The following is a 19,433-nucleotide window of genomic DNA, read 5'->3' as shown; positions in this document are numbered from 1 at the left end:
TATCTCTTGTGGATTTATTTAAGTGTGCAACAACAAACATTTTTTCCAATACATCTTGAGTGTGACAATTATTTTTGTTAGCAATTAATCTAACAATGATTGTTTTCTCAATAAAATGATTAATTGTTTCATTAAGTCAAAAATTATGTCCTCAAATTGCAGTCTAAACACATAAGACAAAGACAAGCAGCTGATCCTCCATAGTGAAAGCTGGAGCCATCTAATGATGAAATTGATATTTGATATTTTATAATTGAATGCTGTCTTTTGACTACAGTATGACTACACTAAACCTCTAAACCAACAGAGAGGCTACAAAGTGGAAGAGCAGTCAGACAGTCAGACGGGCATGGTGGCCAAGAATTTCAATGAAAGACTTGTGCTTGAACTGAGATACAAAGGTATGCATGGATTAGGATAATACAGTGGTAATTTCAACAATATGTTAAAATACTGAGTTCTAAAATGTATTGAATATTTAGGTTTATGAGCATGACATAGCTGCACACATTCATTTGCTATGATCCTGATTCAAGGAATATCACCAAGCATTACAGACTACATGTGAGTGTAATTAATGTTAATTTGATACAATCTACCATGCTGGATGAATCTGACTGACAGGGAGACTAAAAAATGAGTGGAGGAGCCTTAGAGGTTTACTCTAAAGCTGCAACCTCCAAGAAAAAAATTGAAGCCAATGTGGACGTGCCAAAAACTGCAGTTCCTTCAATGGCCATTTGAGGCTGGCTCCAAAAGTGAGTCAGTCCCCATATACCCCCTCTTTGAGTGACAGGTGGGTGCCATCACAGGCAAGTCCCTACCACAGCGACAAAGTTGGTTAGGTAACGTAATCCTAGATTCACAGTATTCAGAGTATAGGCATAACTGTCGGTATTTTCAGTTCCTGAAAGTTAACTGTAACATTTTTGTCAGCAAAAAGAGGGTCTTGTTCAGTGTTTGATTGTACTGAAAGACCTTCTAATGAGTCAGATGGTCAGTTTTTTTCTAGTAAGTACATTTTGGTTTGGTTTTTGTCCAATTCGTTTTTTCCGCTAATGAAAATTAGCAATAGCATTATCACAGTTCTGTAGACTGTAAATGCTACCATGCTAACCAAGCTAGCAGCAAGCAATAGGGTCAGCTCCAAGATGGTGATGGTCAAAATGAAAAGTTGAGGCTTCAAAATGGGAGTCCACAAACCAATGGGTGATATCACTGTGGCTACCACCATTATATTTTACAGTCTATGGTTGTTCCTCATATCTAGGAGGGGGCCTTTTCTTAGTGTTGGGCCTCTCCCCTCAACTTATAAATGGATTCTGGAAATAAGGTGGAGAGAGAATGCCCTCTTTTTGGGAGTCTATCTGTTCTGTTTTGGTTTTTCAGGCCATAAAAAGGGGGTAGTAATCTCCATATTAAACTCATTTAAATTACAAAACATCAAAGACATAAAAGACAAAGGATGGAGATACATCATAGAAAAGGGAAAAGTGGAAAATAATGTACTGACAATGGTGTATATCAATGCAACCCCGGTCGTGATAAACATTTAAATCCCTTTTTGATATTATTGCAGTGGAGGCAGAATAAATGTGTACATGTGGAAAGGATCTGAATGTGGTACTGATACAATCTGGATACAACAAAAAGAAAAAAAAATCAATTAACAAAACCACTCAACACTATCTGTGAAGAAATTGGCTTTGTTGATGTCTGGAGGAGTTTTCATCTTCAGGGGAAAGACTATAAACACTACTCAATACCATACTCAGTTTATTCAGTTTTTCAGACTATTTTAAATGCAGAGAGGAGACTATTATTAAGTAACAGGTAGGAGAATTGGTGTAGCTGATGCATCAGACCAAAATACAATATACTTAACAGTCCAAATGAACAGTAGAAGGAGGGTCACAGATTAAATGGTATGCTGAACAATAAAACAACTGTTAAAGACTGTGTAAAGTTAATTCAGACATTTTCTTCTAAACACATTAAATAGGTCATAAATGTATTTCTAAAAAAGGTGTAAAAAGCATTTCAACCATTTAGATTTGAATTGTGGAGCTAGGCTTCACAAACTGTGTTTCAAGATTTCTGTGTTCAGGATTTAGTGGGCGTGTCTGAAAATCACCGCTGTGTTGGCATAAACCCGCCCCTGCTGCTGTAGGTATACATCAAGCAGGGAGTTCCGGTCCTCTGAAATGATGCCAACGCGGAAGTAACTTAAAACTGCATTCTATCAAAAGGCCACCAGGGGACGACCGTTTTGGTGTCAAAAGGACTTCCGTCTCAATACAAATCAATGGAGGATTCACCAAATTCTCACTTGATTTCTAACCTCAGTAAACGTTTTCAAAATGTGTTAATGGTCTCAATCGCTAGCCTTCTTCAATGCAGTATGATGTTCATTTGTGAAATTTTGGCCTCCCTGATTTTATATTTGACAATAAAGCAGGGTATGCATTAGGGCGTGGCTACGTCGTGATTGACAGGTTGATTGGTTCACAGGTTCAGGAGGGTGCCTCTTGCTCCTCCTGATGTCCATATAAGTAGAATTCGTGTTTTTTTTTTACCCGGCATGCACCGGAAATTTTCAAGATGGCGCTGCCCAGATACGAAACTATTTGCTTCCAAGCAGCAGTCCACAAACCAATGGGTGACGTCACGGATGTTACATCCATTTTATTTACAGTCTATGGTATAAATACATTCAGCGCACACTACTACTACAGTCTACAGTTAGCTGAGTTAGCCGCCGAGTAAGCCACCGAGCTAGTCGCCGGGCTAGCAGGTGAGTTAGCAGCAGAAAGCTCTCAGACATAGCGTTCATGTTTCTGGTAGAGGTGGTGACTTTGATTGACAGGTGACACTTGGTAGGGGGCGGGGTTTCAGCGAACTCGGTGGGCACTCCCACAGCGTTTAACAACACACTTTTCTGTGGTATGTCAAACTCAGAACACATATTTATTCTTACTTTACACGGACTTTAATGACATTAAATTGGAAATCAAAAGATATCTTGAGGAAATGACAATGACAATCTATCCATACAAAGGCTGTAAAGATATGGGGTCAAGAGGTAGAGAGAAAAAAAGATTATAAAACAGGCATTTTATGAGCTGGCTAGAAGAAATACAACATATCTTCCAGGAATATTATAAAGAATTATACACATAAACCTCTAGAGTAGATGGGGATGGCACTATAAATTATATATATCTATATATATATATATATATATATATATATATATATATATATATATATATATATATATATATATATATATATATATATACTGACTCAACTATTTTGGAATAAGCTGAACCCACTTTTTCTTCTTAGGAACTTTAACCACTCCCCCCTGCAGACTGATATCAATTCCAAAATGGACTATAAGTCATATACTTCGAGTATTTCCAAACAATTTGAAACTTTAATGCCAGATTTATTTGATGAAGACCAGACTGGGTTCATAGCCGGCCGACAAACACAAATCAATGAAATCTACATATAATACACAGGGTTCAAGAGGAAAGTACCCATGGCAACCATTAGAAGTCTTGATGCATAGAAGGGTTGATAGGGTTCATTTATCAAAACATAGAAATACTTGGCTTTACTAAAGATTCAGTTCAGTGTATGAAAGCAATTTACCAGCATTACTTGCGAGTGAAAAGGTGATGGGTTCCTTATTGAAGAGGAACAAGACTGAGATATTGTCTTAGTCCTACTATGTCTACCATTTGCTAAGCAATCTGTTGAGATAGGGAACTGAGGGGCGTAGCTATAAGGGACAGGGAACATAGAATTAGTCTCTTTGCGGATGACGTGGTGATATTTCTCACAGATATTGACGCCTCCTTTCCAAGGATGTTGGGAATCTTGCAGAGATTTAATTGCTATACAAGATATAAATTGAGTATTTCAAAAACCCAAATTATCCTTTTCAATTATGTGCCTTCCGAAGAGATTAAGCAATTAAGAAATTTACATTCGAAATTAATTCAATGCCTAGGGGTGTTTTATAATCAAATTATAACCACATCAACCAAAACATTAGAAAGAATATGGAAAGATAGTCCACTTACCCCATGTATTTCAGCAGTAAGATACATGTAGTGAAACTTAACATTTTGCTAAGGCTATTGTATTTATTTCAATCCCTGCCAATAGACTTACCACCAAAAGAATTCACAGAACAAGATAAATTAGTATCTAGATTTATTTGGGGAGGGAAGAAAGCCAGAGTCCAATACACTACGCACCAGATGCCAAAGAATAAAGGTGAAAAGGCACTTCCAAATGTTATATATTTCTATGCAAACCAACCTCGACCACTAATTGATTGGTGTGATGATAGCTTTATGGCTAAATGGAAAGAGACTGACTACCAAATCCAAACACTCTTGGGAGAAAAAGTGCTCCCTGAACATATGTATATGATCAATCCAATATCCAATATTTATGTTAGAAACCTAGTTCATGCTTACCAGACAACAAAAAATGTTAAAATGGATAGCTTTGGATAGTTAATTTAAGCCAGGGATGTATGATTCAACATTTAAAGAGTGGATGAAAGAAGGATTGACTGCATTTTGTGCTGTTGGTGAAAACAGAGACCAGAGAAGTTTTCAAGCTATCTTCCCCTTACGAATCAGGACTTGATTATATATCTTCAACTGAGTGAATATTACAATTATAAAGTAAAAAGGGAAGCACTAGGGCAAAATAATCCAGGGGTATATGTAGTGGTCAATGCATATCATCACAAAACACTGAGATTTATTTCTAAACTTGATCATAGTTTAATTGAATGTGAAGCTAAAACTACATTTTATGTAAAACTTAAGTGGAAAAAAATAATTAAACATCATGATTTCAGAAGAATGGCAGCATACATACATCCACAAATTCACATAAATGGAGAGAAGTTACTTGGAAAAGTTTCATTTGTTTCTTTATTACACCTAACATAAAAAAGCAAACAACTTTTAAGGCAATAAACATGCTAAAAGCAATGTGGCCATACAGATGCAAATCATGCACATTATCTTCTGGATTTGCCCAAAAATGGAGACATTCTGTGATAGGGCAAATTCAGTATTTAATGAGGTATTAGGACATAAAATCTCCAAGAATGTTCCATTTTATACCTGGGCAATATACTAGAGCGGTCCTAAAGGAAGATCATTTCTTGGTAAAGATTTGACTCACAGCTGGCAGGAAGGCCATTACAAGAAACTGGCTTGAAACAGACCCACCCAGACATAGACAGTGGTTAGAAACAGTACAGGAAATATTTGTGATGGAAAAAATGACTCATTCTCTGGGAGTGAAAGAAGATGAGTTTAACAGAAAATGGGAAAAGTGGATAAGGTTTAAGACACAAAGACAAAGTATAATTTTGTTGACAATAATGTAAATTATTGTATAAGGTTTTAATAAGCTGTAAACTGCATTACTAGTTAACTATAACCTCCTCTTTTTAGTTGTATGTATCAATGTTGTGTGTTGGTTTTACTGTGTGTGTGTATGTATAAAAGCAGTAAAGACTAAAGTGATAAAAAAAGGAAAAAAAAGACAAACGATAAATTGGTTATCAAAATAGTTGCTTACTGTTCTAATTGACTATTTTTTCCAGCTCCAATCTTTTTACTTAATCATTAATCAAGTCAAGTCAGTTTCTACTCACATAGCCCAATATCACAAACCACAAGGGGCTTTACAATCTATAAAGCATTACATCATCCTCTATCCTTAGACCCTCAATTTGAATAAGGAAAAATCCCCTCTTTAATAGAGGAAAAAATGGAAGAAACCTCAGTAGCAGTAACAGAGGAGAGATCCCACTCCCAGGACTGACAGACACAGTAGATATGTGTACAGAATTAATTAATAAATATAATTTTTACTTTTCAGTCTATAAATCAAATTACTTACTAATTCATGTTATACTTAAGACCACCACTCAGATTTAATGTATATAATTCACTTATTAATTCCCTGATTAGAGTTTTTTTAAAAACATTTTTTAAAGCTATACATGCTTATTTTCAGCCTACATATTCTCTGATTCGCCTTGATATCCTTACACGGTCACAGAGCTTTAGAAAGTGCACAGTGTTCTCCAGTTCTCTCGGAGAAGCAGAAAATTGAGAGGTGAAAACTGAGGTCGAGAAGCGCCGTGCCAGTCACTGTGCCCTGGTGTGCACGAAGCGGGTGGCCTCGCTCGACGCAGGATAAAGCTGTCCAGAGGCTGCCTTCAGCATCCGCGTCTGTCTGCCAAGCACTGCTAGCATGTCCCAGAGAAGGCTGGGAGGACAAGACTGCTCAACAAGGCCTCTGCATTGAGTGCAGTCCATTTAAAATAACCTATGGATAAATAAATACAGGACCTAAGTTCACTGTACAGTAATTGGTCAGGAAACCAACAGAGACAAGCTCATTTACAGTAAATGGATCAGCTTTGAGTCGGTGAAGTGCACTTGGCTCACGATGTGCATTATAACGATTTGGAAATTTCAAGTGAAGCCTTTTTTTCAGTGTTTAAATATTCACTGAAATGTCTCATAGATTTTTTTTTTTCACTGTGAAAACAAAACTATATCTGTGTGTCAGTGCACAAGTAAATATAGATCGCTGTTAAATATAGAAACATTGCTGAGCGTGCTTATAGATGATGTCAGAGCAAATAAAGACGTGCAAGGGGAAACAAGGGAAGTCTGACGAATTCTGATAATGTCACTTCAGTTTCTGCATGTTGACTTTCTTTATTTTTCAAGGACATGCAGAAACATGTACACACAGCCCCCCTCTTTCTCTCTCTCTCTCTCTGACACACACACACACGCACACGCACACACACACACACACACACACACACACACACACACACACACACACACACACACACACACACACACACACACACACACACACACACACACACAGTGGTTAGTCTGGCCAACCTTGTTGACCCACTGGCTTAGCTGTGGTTACACGCTGGACGCAAAGCACTCATTAACGATTTGAGCCTGCTCTTCACTTATGCAAACAAACAGACTCAACCCGTCATTACCGTAACACCATGTGTGTGTGGTCTTCTCAATCAGACCTCTATTGATTCTTCAATTTTCGCAGAGGCTAAGGCAACGCAAAAAACGGCATGATTTGTCAGACGAGAAAAAGATGTGGAGCACGCAGACTTGTGGCATGTTTCAAACACTTTTATACTGACGGACACATTTTTCACAAGCCACAAATGCTGCACAGTAGTTGTTGCAGCGGGCAGAAAGTCTGTTCCACAGGCAATGCCATGGCATCACCACAAACCACAAAACATAAAACACCACAGTAGGTTTTATGTCGCGTGTAAAATGCCATCATAACCAAGCGCTTACCCCTCTCCTCCAGTTCAGACAGAGCTATCTTTACATGGACAAGTGGAGCAGAGTCGGACTGTGAGCTCTGCTGTGTGTGTTGCTTGGCAGCTAGACAGAAGTTTATGGTAATGTGTTGGGTGATAGGTCAGGGGCAGAAGGGTGGCGGCCATTGGTGGTGGCTGTGTGGTGACTGTGTGGGGTTTTAGGCTGCGCCCAGCTGGCCTGGGGTCTGCCTTCGAGGTCAGCAGAGTGAGAGGGGGGCATCAGACATCGGGCAGCTTGTGGTTTGGGTTTTTTTAGGGGGGGGGGGGGGGGGGGGGGCAAGTAAGGAGCCCTCCTCCTCTTTCCCCAGAGCCTGCAGTACAGGGCCACTGCAGAGAGGCCAGCCACAGTCACACACTCCACCATCCACATCTGCCAAGAGAGAAATGCTAATGTGGTGGGCACCTCATAAGGCCAGGTCAAAGACTCTGGCTTTGGACTTGTTTTTCTGCTTTTTGAATCACTCTGAATCACATCTAGGACATGATCAAATACACGGTTTAATCATAAGACGGACAACTTTTAAGGTTTTCACTAGAAACAAGCTCTCAGTGTATAGATCAGTGGTAATACACTCCAGCTAAGATGAAAGTAAAGCTCTGCCAAGCAGGAATCATTTCATCTTAGAAATACATTTTACAGGCAAAATGTGCAATGGCAGATATTTCCTGTCTGAAAAATAATGATTTAATGTACCTGTGCTCTAGACTGAGTCTGGACAACATGCTTTTGTCCTGGTAGGACCTCCCCGACTCACTGTCTCCAGGAGCTTGACATTTATGGTTAACATAAAAAAAAATCTAGTTGTAAATAAGGAATCAGCCCAAAAGTGCTACCTGAGGAGGATGATCATATATCACGAAGCAGAAACAGAAACAGACAAATCTTGCAGCTACTTTCAGATCAAATGAATGCTTGACAGATTCGGCCATGTTTTGGTAACCCTGAGCAAGAATTAGGTAATGTTCAGGATGTACGCCTCTTAAAGTGTGGAGCAGTGACCCTTCTCTGACATCTTGACTAAACTGTCCACTGTGAACTGCAGCTCAGAACCTAAAAGTCTGCATTTGTTGTTGGACGCGTGAACTTAAAAAACACAATTTTATATATACTAAACATAATACACATGATCTGAAGATGTGAAATATATTAAAAACATAGATTTGTGGGAAATATATTATGTCAATACATATGAGTTTCATCACTTCAACATCTTCACTGGTAGCCTTGTATGAAAATTTGATCATTTAACTTTCAAGTTGTGTGAAAATAACTGATATGACTAACAACTTTTTTGAGACTTGGATGCCGCAACCGGACTGATGCTACAATTATGACGCAGATATCGATTTTGATAAGATATACTCACATGAACCCATAAAAAAAAGATTTTTGATAGGGACTTAAATTAAATTATTATTATTTTTTAATTGTTACCAAAGTATCTACTGATGTTTTACTGTTGAAAAATACACTGTTCAGCACCCTCTAGTGGACAAACTCTGTAATGGAGACACATCTAAACCACCTAAAACGTATTTTGACGTTTCTATACTGCAATTACTTGTTACTCTCTATATAACATAGATGCAGATACTAATTTATCTGGCATAAGCTCATAGTGGCCAAAATACAGTATCAGCCTGGACAATTTGTCAGTATAGCTCTACTGAATGCTAGATTTCTTTTGATTCAGTACCAAAGAAAGTCTGTACATTGTAGCTCCCTTTTTTAATTCAATGGGACATCCACAAGTGAGTGGCTTTTCGAGCTACATGCTCTTCTTCAGACTCAATTGTAACTTGAAACATCACTTGTAGATGTCCCATTGAAACTGTATCTTAAAAGGGAGCTACAGTGTGCAGACTTTATTCTCTCTTTTGTACATTTATTCTTTGGTCCAGCACCTGGTTTAAAGTTTTTTTCTGGGATGTGCACAAACACCTTTTGATTCAGTGCCAGCAGTAGCATTACCAGTACAAATACAACTATACTTAACGATTTAAGTAGTTTCATTTCACTTTCCATTTATTCAATTGTTTTATTATGAAATGGACAACATAACTCATGCTTAAAAGCTTTTTCTGGAGCTTTTTAACATCTAATGGTCTTACTCAGCAGATGGAGACAGATTAGTTGTTGAAAGTAAAGAAGTTTAGTCACATGATGTCTGAAAATGCTTTAAAAAAACATGAATATATATTTTCAACAAGTTGCAATACCACACACAGGTCTGATTCACCACACAGGTAGAAAAAATGCAGTAAACAACACTTTTTCAGGCTCGGCACATACAAAACTGGCTAAGCCCTCACATACTTGCAGGAACTTCATGGAAAGACTTATCAATACACTTCAGACTTTTCCATGTAACCAAATAAATCACAGTTTAAACAAAGTCAGCAGGGGAATCACAGCATTTCAACTGCAATGTAATTAAAGCTAAATGTTTTGCACGTCTCTGCTGTTTGCCAAAGTAATTTTTATCCCTCAAGAACCAATTTCATGTCACTGAATGTCTCAGATTAATGTAACCATGTATGTGACACATTTTAAGCACCAATAAACCACCGACCGAAAAAGAAAACAGTGCATCAATTTTATATTTCATCTCCTGAGCTTTTATGAACAAAATGCTGCCTCAGTAGCAGAGCTGTTGAAAATAGCTGAACCAGAAGAAGGCAAAGAGGAATAAAGAGCGTTCCAGGGATGACAGTTATGATTGGTAGGTGTGAATGATTAACAGAAAACTCTTCCAGCAGCCCACAATACGACATTATAAAGCATGCCTCAGATAAACTAACTCAAGCGGCCCATAACTCACCGTTAAAAAACCATTAAGAGGGAAAAGTAACTCTGCAAAAGTCATTTTTCAAGTGAGGTTTTCCAGGATAACAAACCTGAAGTTCCCATGTGAACAAATGGCCAAGCGATCAAAGCTCTGACTGCATCATAAAGGAGCCATTATCAAATACACTGTAAAACCTTTGATTCTGTTCTTTGCAGCTAAATATATGGTTATAGATGACATTTGAGGTGTTATATAAGTTTGCTCAACAGAAACTGTGCTGAATTTATTTTTCTAAAAAACAGGTATTGCGTGTTTCCAGCATACATGTCTTCACTTTTCACTTTGCTGTAATGTTCAAATTTCACTTAAAGCCTGAACAGAGGATGCTGACAAAGTAGGAGCGTGAGTTGTATGGGAATTACCGCTGACTTTCTGGCACAGACAGGATCGTAATGTACATGCCAAGTACATAGTGCGTCTGAATTTAACTGCACAACAAAAGCAGGAACTGTTGCTGGAAGCAAAGCCAGGATTTAAGACATAATAGGGTGGGCCAATTCAGGGAATGGGTACAACACATCCAAAAATAGGTGCTGAACTCTGAATTTATACATGAAATGAGGGTGTTTCTCTGAGCATAGTGTGTATGAGCTGGTTGCTTGGAACAGGAGGGTACAAATTCTTTGAAACTGTGGTGGGTGTGTGTAGGCCTATACGTTCTGTATGTGTGAATGTGAAGTAGGTGCAGTGTGAAAAGGATGAAAAACGGACAGGAATACTGTTCTGTGTTGAGAGTGCAATTTAGCATGAATCAAAAGCAGCTTTCCTGGCTCCCGTTCCACATGCTGCCGTCTGCCAGGAAATGGGATTTTTTTCATATTTTTTTGCAGGTAAAGTCTTTGCAGAATGGAATCAAATGAGGTATTTTTTCCCTACCAAATGTTAAAGTGTTGGAAGTTTGGGGCAGACTCGTTGGAAACAGAAGAAAGCTGAATTTTGGAGACAGCAGGGGGGTCTGCCATATATTTGTCCCAGCCCTAAACCCTTCTGGACCCCTTGCTGAATTGAATCATGACTGCTTGTAAAATACTGAGCCCTCTATTAAGTAATTTACCACCAACTGGTGTACAGTTTAGCCTGAAGTGATTCCACTAATATCACTGTTCACTGAAATTATTTATGGGTCTTATTCATGAGGAGAAATGCAAGTTATTCCGTCCACTAAAACAGAGCATGTAAGTACAGTAACCAAATAAAATGACTCAGGATTTTAAATAGACTTCTTGTTCATCATAATAAACATGCAAACAATGTTAACATTTAATCACTGAAAACAGGCAGGGTATGACACACTGTTCTGTATTTACGTTACAGTGGACATAACCTACCTACCTCTCAGGTTATTAATCACTGCCAAAACAATACTTACCACAACACATCCATAACACACACAAACTGATCAATCACAACTTTCGAAACAAATGAGTTTAATTTGAAAAGGTGCTGATTGATAATGTTTATAATGATACAAGCGGCTTCTGAGCTGCCTAATGAAATACTGGATTTCACTTTTCCTCCATTTTGTTCCACTGGGATATAAAGCTAGAAGGAAATGAATCAAAACCCTTGAAAAACTGAAATTTAACAACAATATCTGCAAAGGTTGTACTGCAGGGTCATGACCCCAAAATGAATCACAGGAACATTTAACTGGGTTGACATCGATCTGCTGCCAGACCTACATTTACTTCGACCACAACTGAGGGACTAACATGGACTCTGATTATATACAGTATCAATTTTGATATTAATTTGTATCTTACATTTGAATCCAAGTTCATAATGAACCAAACATGAACGTTGTGACAGAAGCCAACTGTGTGATTCAGGATCCCAAAACTTTATGAATGACGATGTCGGTCTGTCTCATGGGGCATTTTCAGGCCTACGCTGTTTAGTCCAGTTGAATCGGACTTTGGTTCGTTTTCCTCATTGGTACGATTCGTTTGGAGGATGTGGTCTCGGCCCGGTCCCAAACAAACTCTGGAGTGGTTTGTTTGTGGTGGGAACGTGATCTGACCTCGATCCGACCCAACTACCAGGCGTACTCTGCAAGTCTGAGCTAAACAGCTGCCACAGCCGGGTGTGCTTTGCATACTGGGATGCAGATGAGCAAAATAAGCAGTTGCTAAAAGCTAGCTGGAGAATTAATTGAGGTCTGGTCTGGACTAGTGCAATGAAGAACTTTGCATTTGGCTGGAAGACCTTCTTCAGGGCCTTCTTCCTCTGTTTATTTTCTTGCTCCCTCCCCAGACACATCTGACAATGTGTGGAGTGAACGTTCTCATGTGGCTTCCAGTGATGCATTTTGGTTCGCTTGGATTTTTCTCCGTGTGAAAAGAAACTGAATCAAAGGGAAAATGCACCAAGTTAACGACTCATCCACTGATTCGGACCAGAGCAAACAAACTATAGAACTGAAAACGCCCACAGTCTGACTGTTGGTCCAGCACTATTAGATGGATCACCATGAACTTCTGGTCAACAACAACATTCTGGTCTGGATTCATGGTCCCCAGATGATAAATCCTACTGACTTTTCATCTGGTGCCACCGAAGGTCAAAGTTGCACCTCTTACAGTTGAAATATCTCCGCATTTACTTGATTGACATGTTTTTAATATAACAGATATTCACAGCCTTGAAATCTGAGATCATCATGTTCCCCTCATGATAACTTTAAAAACCTCTTGTAATCCAGCGCCACCATCCGGTCAATTGCTCCGATACTTTGGATCATGAACATATGTCTACAAAACTAATTTAATTCCCATCTGCCTCCACTGTACTTTATGTTTAGAACTAATTAGCAAATGTTAGCATGCTAAAACGCTAAATTAAAATGGTAAATGCATCGAACACAACTCCATGTTAAACATCAGCATGCTAGCATTTAGCGTAAAGCAACACCTAAACACAGTCTCACACAGCTGCTAACATGCTTTGGACTTTTAGCATGTTTAAACTATTTACAGATTTATTTCATTTTTACATCTTAATTTGCAACATCTTTTAAAAATGACTTATCAGCTGATTATCAATCTTTCTATTGTGCTAAAGTGCTACTAGGAAGTCATTGGAATGGATTTATTTTTAAAGGAAGTTTTATTAAAATAATTGATTCATTGATCTGTTTAAGCGTCATCACAACCAAAATCCTAATAAAGAAAAAGTGCCTGATTGCCAGTATAACTTTTTATTCATAAAGTAAGTGAGTAATATGGGTTTATTTAACAGCAACTTAAAAAAGCCTTCTACAGCCCCATTAAAAACACAAGTTCAATATATTAACATTATCGTAATATAATGATTTGGAAACAATTCCATTAAAATGATAAAACTGAAATTCGAAGTCATGAATCATGTACGGATTGCATGAAACCAAACATGTCAGTAAAACCTGTGAGCTTTAAATTTTTATCTTAAAACAACAAACATTGATAGAGCAACCCCATAGAGGGAAAACATCATCTCGATATTGTTCTGCTAAAAGTCCATAAGCGATAATATTGAATTATCATGCAGCCCAAGTGGCATATTACAGCTACATTTGGGTATAAAAAGCTCTGTCAATAAATGCAGTTTTAACAACACAGCTCCTACTTACATCAGATTACTGTCCTTTCATATATTTATTACATTTCTGTACAAGTATAATTATGACCAAATGATTCAGATTGGGTTTAATGCTCCGCATACATCCTGGGGTTGTTTATGACTGCCTCAATGCAAACCTCTCCACTTTCCTTATTAGCTGGATGTCAGAGATACCTCAGAGCCCACTGTAACCATTCGGTGGTGAGCTGGTTTGCTGAGGCAGAGTGGAGGTGAATTGAATGGTCTGCAGTGAGAGGCTGTGGGTTGGGTTTCTCTGAGGTTATGGTCATTCTCCCCTGGGAAAGTGGTTAGGCCTAGCTGTTTACTTTGGAGTAAACCTGCCCCTCCCCTTATACGCTCTCTGCTTGGTAACACATGATTACCTCCATTGGTGGACACCTGTCATTTCTGACCTCTTTATGATGGTATTAGTGGCGGACTTAAAAGTGCAGTTAATGGAATTTAAAATTGGTTAAAAACATAGTTCTTCCTAAGCTAGTCTTCAGTATCCTCTTTGTTGTGTGGTGGTCTGGATGTTGTATGGGCGCCACCTTCTTATCACAGCAGGTGTGTATGAAGGGTGGGGGGAGGTAGGGAGAGGGAGGGGAGGGGAGGGTGTTAGGACTGCACTTAATGGGTAGGGGCTAAGGTAGCGCCTGCATCTTCACCCAAAGAGGAGTTTGAGTTTTTCTCTGTGCCTCTCTCAGACTGACTCACACAGGCTCGCTCACAGTGCCGGACTGAAAACCCCTCTCAGCTCTCCTCTCCGACTCCGGCCACCAGAGATGATGCTTCAGCGTTGCTCTCCATGAGGTTACTGCAGCCTCGAGTGGAGTGGCAGCTCTGCAGCTGATGGGCTGCTGCTGCTGCTCTTTCTATCTTTATCTCTCTTTTAATTGGGACACTGGGGAGAAATAAATAGCTTGACACACACTGTTGGGAGGCAAGTGAATGGAGCAGACTCGCAGGGGATTTCCCCAGGCTGCCTTCACACCAATGGACCGGGACACAAGCTTCAAACTGGCCAAACTATGTTTGGCAGAATAATTTTTCTTATTTTTTAAATATTTTTTGCAACCGGATCATCTTTTAAGAGCTTCCAGAGTGACTTTTTTGGGGATTTTCAGTGAAAAAAACAAACATGTAAGTCATTGTTGTTTCTTTATTTTTGATAAACTGCATAATACCGGCTGAGAGATCTCACATTCACAGGAAATGTGTCATTTTTAAAGTGTCTGCACTGCTAGTGTCATAAACTGTGAACAGCAAAAGAACAGTTTACTATTAATTTTTAGACCAAAATCTTAATTCAGTGACTGAAGTGACTAATACAATAATATTTCTTGTGTTCTTTAGATCTTAGGATCAAGGATGTGCTCTATAGCCATGCTTCACCAGTGGAGTCTGGCTGTGTTTTTGCTCTGCTCCCCAGTGACTCTTTATGGGAGGCCAGTTGATGCACTTAGTAGCAGAACGTGAGTTTATTTTTTTTAATATTAATTATAACAAATGGATCCTGATGATGTGCATTTTTTTCTTATAAAAAGGAGAAACTAGAAAATACTTAAACATGGGAAGGAAAAATAGTTGAAATATTGCACTTGTTTATATTTAGAAAAGACAACCACAGTTTACCTGCACAGATAAAATCAAAGTTTTCCAGTTTTGACTGTGGCTTTTTGAGGACTTGAGCTCAGATCAGTGATGACTCTCAGAAACTTGTTTATGCTGCCACCTACTGCACTGAGGTTTCCTGCCAACATGTCTTTAACTGTTCCACACATAAACCTGACACTGTTAAAACATGAAACTACAAAAATTGTTTTTGGTGCTAACTCAGAAATTATGAAGTTTTTTTCAATATCTAGAAAATAATTGACTGTATAAAATAAAAAGCTTTCTGACAGACAAATAGAAAAGTGACTTTGGTACTCTGACTGCTGCCCTCATGCATAATGCAGTTTCAGGACTCTAGTCTAGTCACGAAATTAATATTTTACACCACTTTGTCTTTTTTTACACACATTTATCTGACTTTACTCTTCACTCTCCTGTTTGTAGGAAGAGGTCAGTGAGCCACGCCCAGCTGATGCATGACAAGGGCCGCTCCCTGCAGGAGTTCAAGCGTCGCTTGTGGCTGCAGGAGCTGCTGGATGAGGTGCACACAGCTGATGAGCGAGCTCCATCCCCGCAGAGCAGAACCCCGAGCTTCGGTGGGAATGCTCTACACCAGAAGCCCCCAGGGGCCACTAAGAACCTCCCTGACAGGTTCAGGCTGGACAGAGAGGGCCCTAACCTGCCGCAGGAGACCAACAAGGCTCTGGCTTATAAGGACCAGCCACTAAAGGTAGCCACCAAGAGGAAAAAAAAGGTGAGGCTTGGACGGCGTAGAGAGAGTGACAAGAAACGGAGGCGGGCACGGTCGATCACAACAAGAGGAGCTACGAAGGATGCAGTACCCTGGCTGAGATAATAACCTGCGTGATGCTGCACTAAGACACTGACACAGGCTCAACTAAATTGAGGTCTGAGGGACTCAAAACATGGCTGACTCAGTCACCTCATATTACGGCGGGCTGTGCTTGTATGATAATTTTGCTTTGTTTTTTTTTTGGTGTGTTTTACGACATGTCATACTTCCTGGAGTTTCATGAACTATCACCATGACATCCCCTTAGGTCCATATTTATTTGGAAAATCTGTACGACTCTGTAACCCTGATTTACTTCAAAACAGTGCCATATATACCATCTTTATTTAACAGGCTGTGTGCACACGTAGAGATTAGGAGGAAATATTTATTGTCTGAATATAATAATTTCACAAAAATTGGGATGCTGTGTGGTCTACTTTTGTTTGGCTCTTTATGTGTTGACCTATTACGGACTTACAGTCACGACAAACTGTTCAATGAATACATCTTCTCGAACTGTTCTGCCATAATTTATTTCATTTTGAAAGTGTATATTTATTTTGTGAATGTATCGTGGTGCTGCTGACTAAATTCCATAATGCACTTTAGTTATATCCTGTATATGTTCTTTTGTGGTTGAGTTTTAATTTGATGTTTCTTTTTGATGGTCCTGCTTTCTCTTCCCACCTTAGATCCCTTATGGACTTGTAACTTATTGGATGCTTCATCAAACCCACTCTCATCATCTTACATTATAGTTTATTTTTATAGAACAAGCCCGAATTGGGCGCCGTCAGATTCATTTACTGTTCTTCACTTGCACTGAGAGCATACTGTACATGTTTCCAGTTAATCAAACATTAAAAATGTAGCCATTAGAAACATTTTTGATTCATGGTGTTTTTGTTCTAAAATGTGCCAAACGTACCTACTGCCAGCTCAAATATTGCTGTCCTTCTTTGTCTTATATGAGTTTAAACTGAATATCTTTGGATTTTGGACAAATGAAACAAAACATTTTAAGACATCACCGCTGGCTGAAAATTGAGGAGGACATTTTCATTTCCATTTTAAGTGTTGGTGGTGTCAAGTGGAGCTAAATTGAACCCCTCAGCCCTCCTTCATCTAAAACAGATAACACAATGAATGCCAGCTTTGTTATTTATTACAGCAGTGTTCATGAAATTAGGTGCTACATCACATTAAAACAAACCAGACCAATATGTTACATAATCAGATATCTAGTTTATTTATATCTAGTGAACTGTAGGGCTACTACTGATGATATTTTTCATTATCATTATCATTATTTTTCATATTTGATGAATATCTCACAATAAAGCAAAAAATCATTTATCAATAAACCATGAAACATTTTCAATATACATGACAAAGAAAATCACACATTTTTAACATTTGACATGCTTGAACAGGCAAATGTTTGGTTGAAAAAGTTATTTGATCATAAAATTGATGTTCAGGGCTGTTTATTTGTACAGTATTTGATCACGACCTTTGACCTTGCTGTATCTGTGGATGATGGCTTTTCTGTTTAATTAAGATGTGTAATATTTGGGTCTAAACAGATTTGGAAAAACAAAAAACATCAATGTTTTTGTTGACTTTTCGGCACGGACACAACATAGTGAAGCTGTTAATGTCCCACTTGAGAACATGTGGCATTTTTAACAGCCGCTGACTGCACGGCACAAACACTGGTAATGGAGGGGTTAGCAAATGCATCAGCGTCAGCTATATCCTGTGCTAAGAGCAGCAGTGTACACCGTAAGCCATTAGCTGACACAGAGTCATAAATGCAGTGGAAAGCCAGATAAAGCCGTCGTTAGGAGCCTGAAGCTCACACTGAAGAAATCAATCAAACAATGAAGAGAGACATTAATATCTCCAGAAGAGGGGAGGAACGGCTGAATGTAATCAATGGACTGGTCTTTTGGAAAGTATATGGTGGTTAAGGAGCTGATTTTTACACAGAACTTACACAGTATGAACAAAAATAGGGTGGGGGATTGTAATGACTGTCGCTTGGGTTGCAACCATAATTTGAATTATATTATGATTAATCGGTTACTTGTTTGGCCTAAAATGTAGGTTAAGAGCAAATTATGCATGTCATAGGTGACGCCATTAAATATCTTGTCTTGCCCAACCAACAGTCCAAAACTTGAAGAAAATTACATTTACTGCAATGTTACATAAGAAAAAGCAGCTAATTATCTGATTTTATCGGCTGGGGCCATGATTCATTGTTTGATTATTAATTATTTAAAAAAATAATTATCAAAATGTTTTTTTTTCCTTTTTATGAGCTAATTGATTAATTAACTAATATTTGGTGCTGTAACAGATCAGGAAAGGTCCATACAAGCATTTACAAACTGCAAAGAAGCTTCAGTCCATGAGGTATTTCTACAAACTTAAATCGCTAATTAAAAAACACACAGATCATATAAGCTAGTTCAAGAAACATTGTTGTCAGTTGAAGCTGTTAATAAAAATTCAAGTAACCCAAAAATAAACAAAAAATACACACATCCTGTAATAATAATGATATTAATAATAATAAAACATGTACTGTGGACCACTGTTCACTCAGCAGCTGGTCTGAGGTGGTTTCTCTTTAAACTCAGTCATCCATAATCAATTTGACCCAAGTGATGTTTGCTTTTCTTCCATCCACATTCACACTTTGTAATGAGTCCCGAGAGGCTGCCACCTCTCCCATCTTCAGTCAAGTTTCACAGGATGGACACCGTTAAAACAGAGCACTCCAGTTTACATTATGAGGATAGTTCACTCATAGATAAGAGCCAGATTCTGGTTTGAGGAACGACGATGGTGAGTACGTCAAAATGATGGTTAGTTGTTAATCTGTCACGATTTTAAAATGTTATAATAAGTGACAAGACAAACACCCGTTTCTGTTAACAACACTACCAGTAGAAATTAAGTTAAGAGCAGCTGTTTGTTATTTCTCAAAATATTAATTAAAACACATTTTGTTCTGAAGCAGACTGCCATTTATAGATATGATTTGTAATTTTTCTCTTTCATTAAAAAAACATAAATGATAACAAAATTAATATACATCTTATTTGAAAGGTGAAAACAAGTCGATGATAAT

General features: G+C 38.4%; 1 protein-coding gene across 1 annotated transcript; it reads left to right on the top strand.

Annotated features, from left to right (window-relative positions):
- Positions 1-15,249: 15,249 nt before the first annotated feature.
- On the top strand, positions 15,250-16,535 carry LOC133982325 (parathyroid hormone-related protein-like). Its single transcript, XM_062421320.1, has 2 exons — positions 15,250-15,353; positions 15,940-16,535. The coding sequence occupies exons 1-2, from the start codon at positions 15,250-15,252 to the stop codon at positions 16,349-16,351; spliced, it is 516 nt and encodes a 171-aa protein (XP_062277304.1). The 3' UTR covers positions 16,352-16,535.
- Positions 16,536-19,433: the final 2,898 nt, after the last annotated feature.

The sequence above is a fragment of the Scomber scombrus genome, chromosome 6 (assembly GCF_963691925.1).
Source record: "Scomber scombrus chromosome 6, fScoSco1.1, whole genome shotgun sequence".
In the NCBI taxonomy this organism is placed as follows: domain Eukaryota; kingdom Metazoa; phylum Chordata; class Actinopteri; order Scombriformes; family Scombridae; genus Scomber; species Scomber scombrus.
Note: the sequence above shows the minus strand (reverse complement) of the source record. Positions and strands in the feature narration are given on the sequence as shown.

Excerpts from the sequence above, each read along its gene's own strand:
- LOC133982325 (XM_062421320.1), top strand. The coding sequence starts at position 15,250 with ATGTGCTCTATAGCCATGCTTCACCAGTGGAGTCTGGCTGTGTTTTTG. Across the intron at positions 15,354-15,939 it reads GATGCACTTAGTAGCAGAAC|GAAGAGGTCAGTGAGCCACG; the intron begins GTGAGTTTATTT and ends TCCTGTTTGTAG.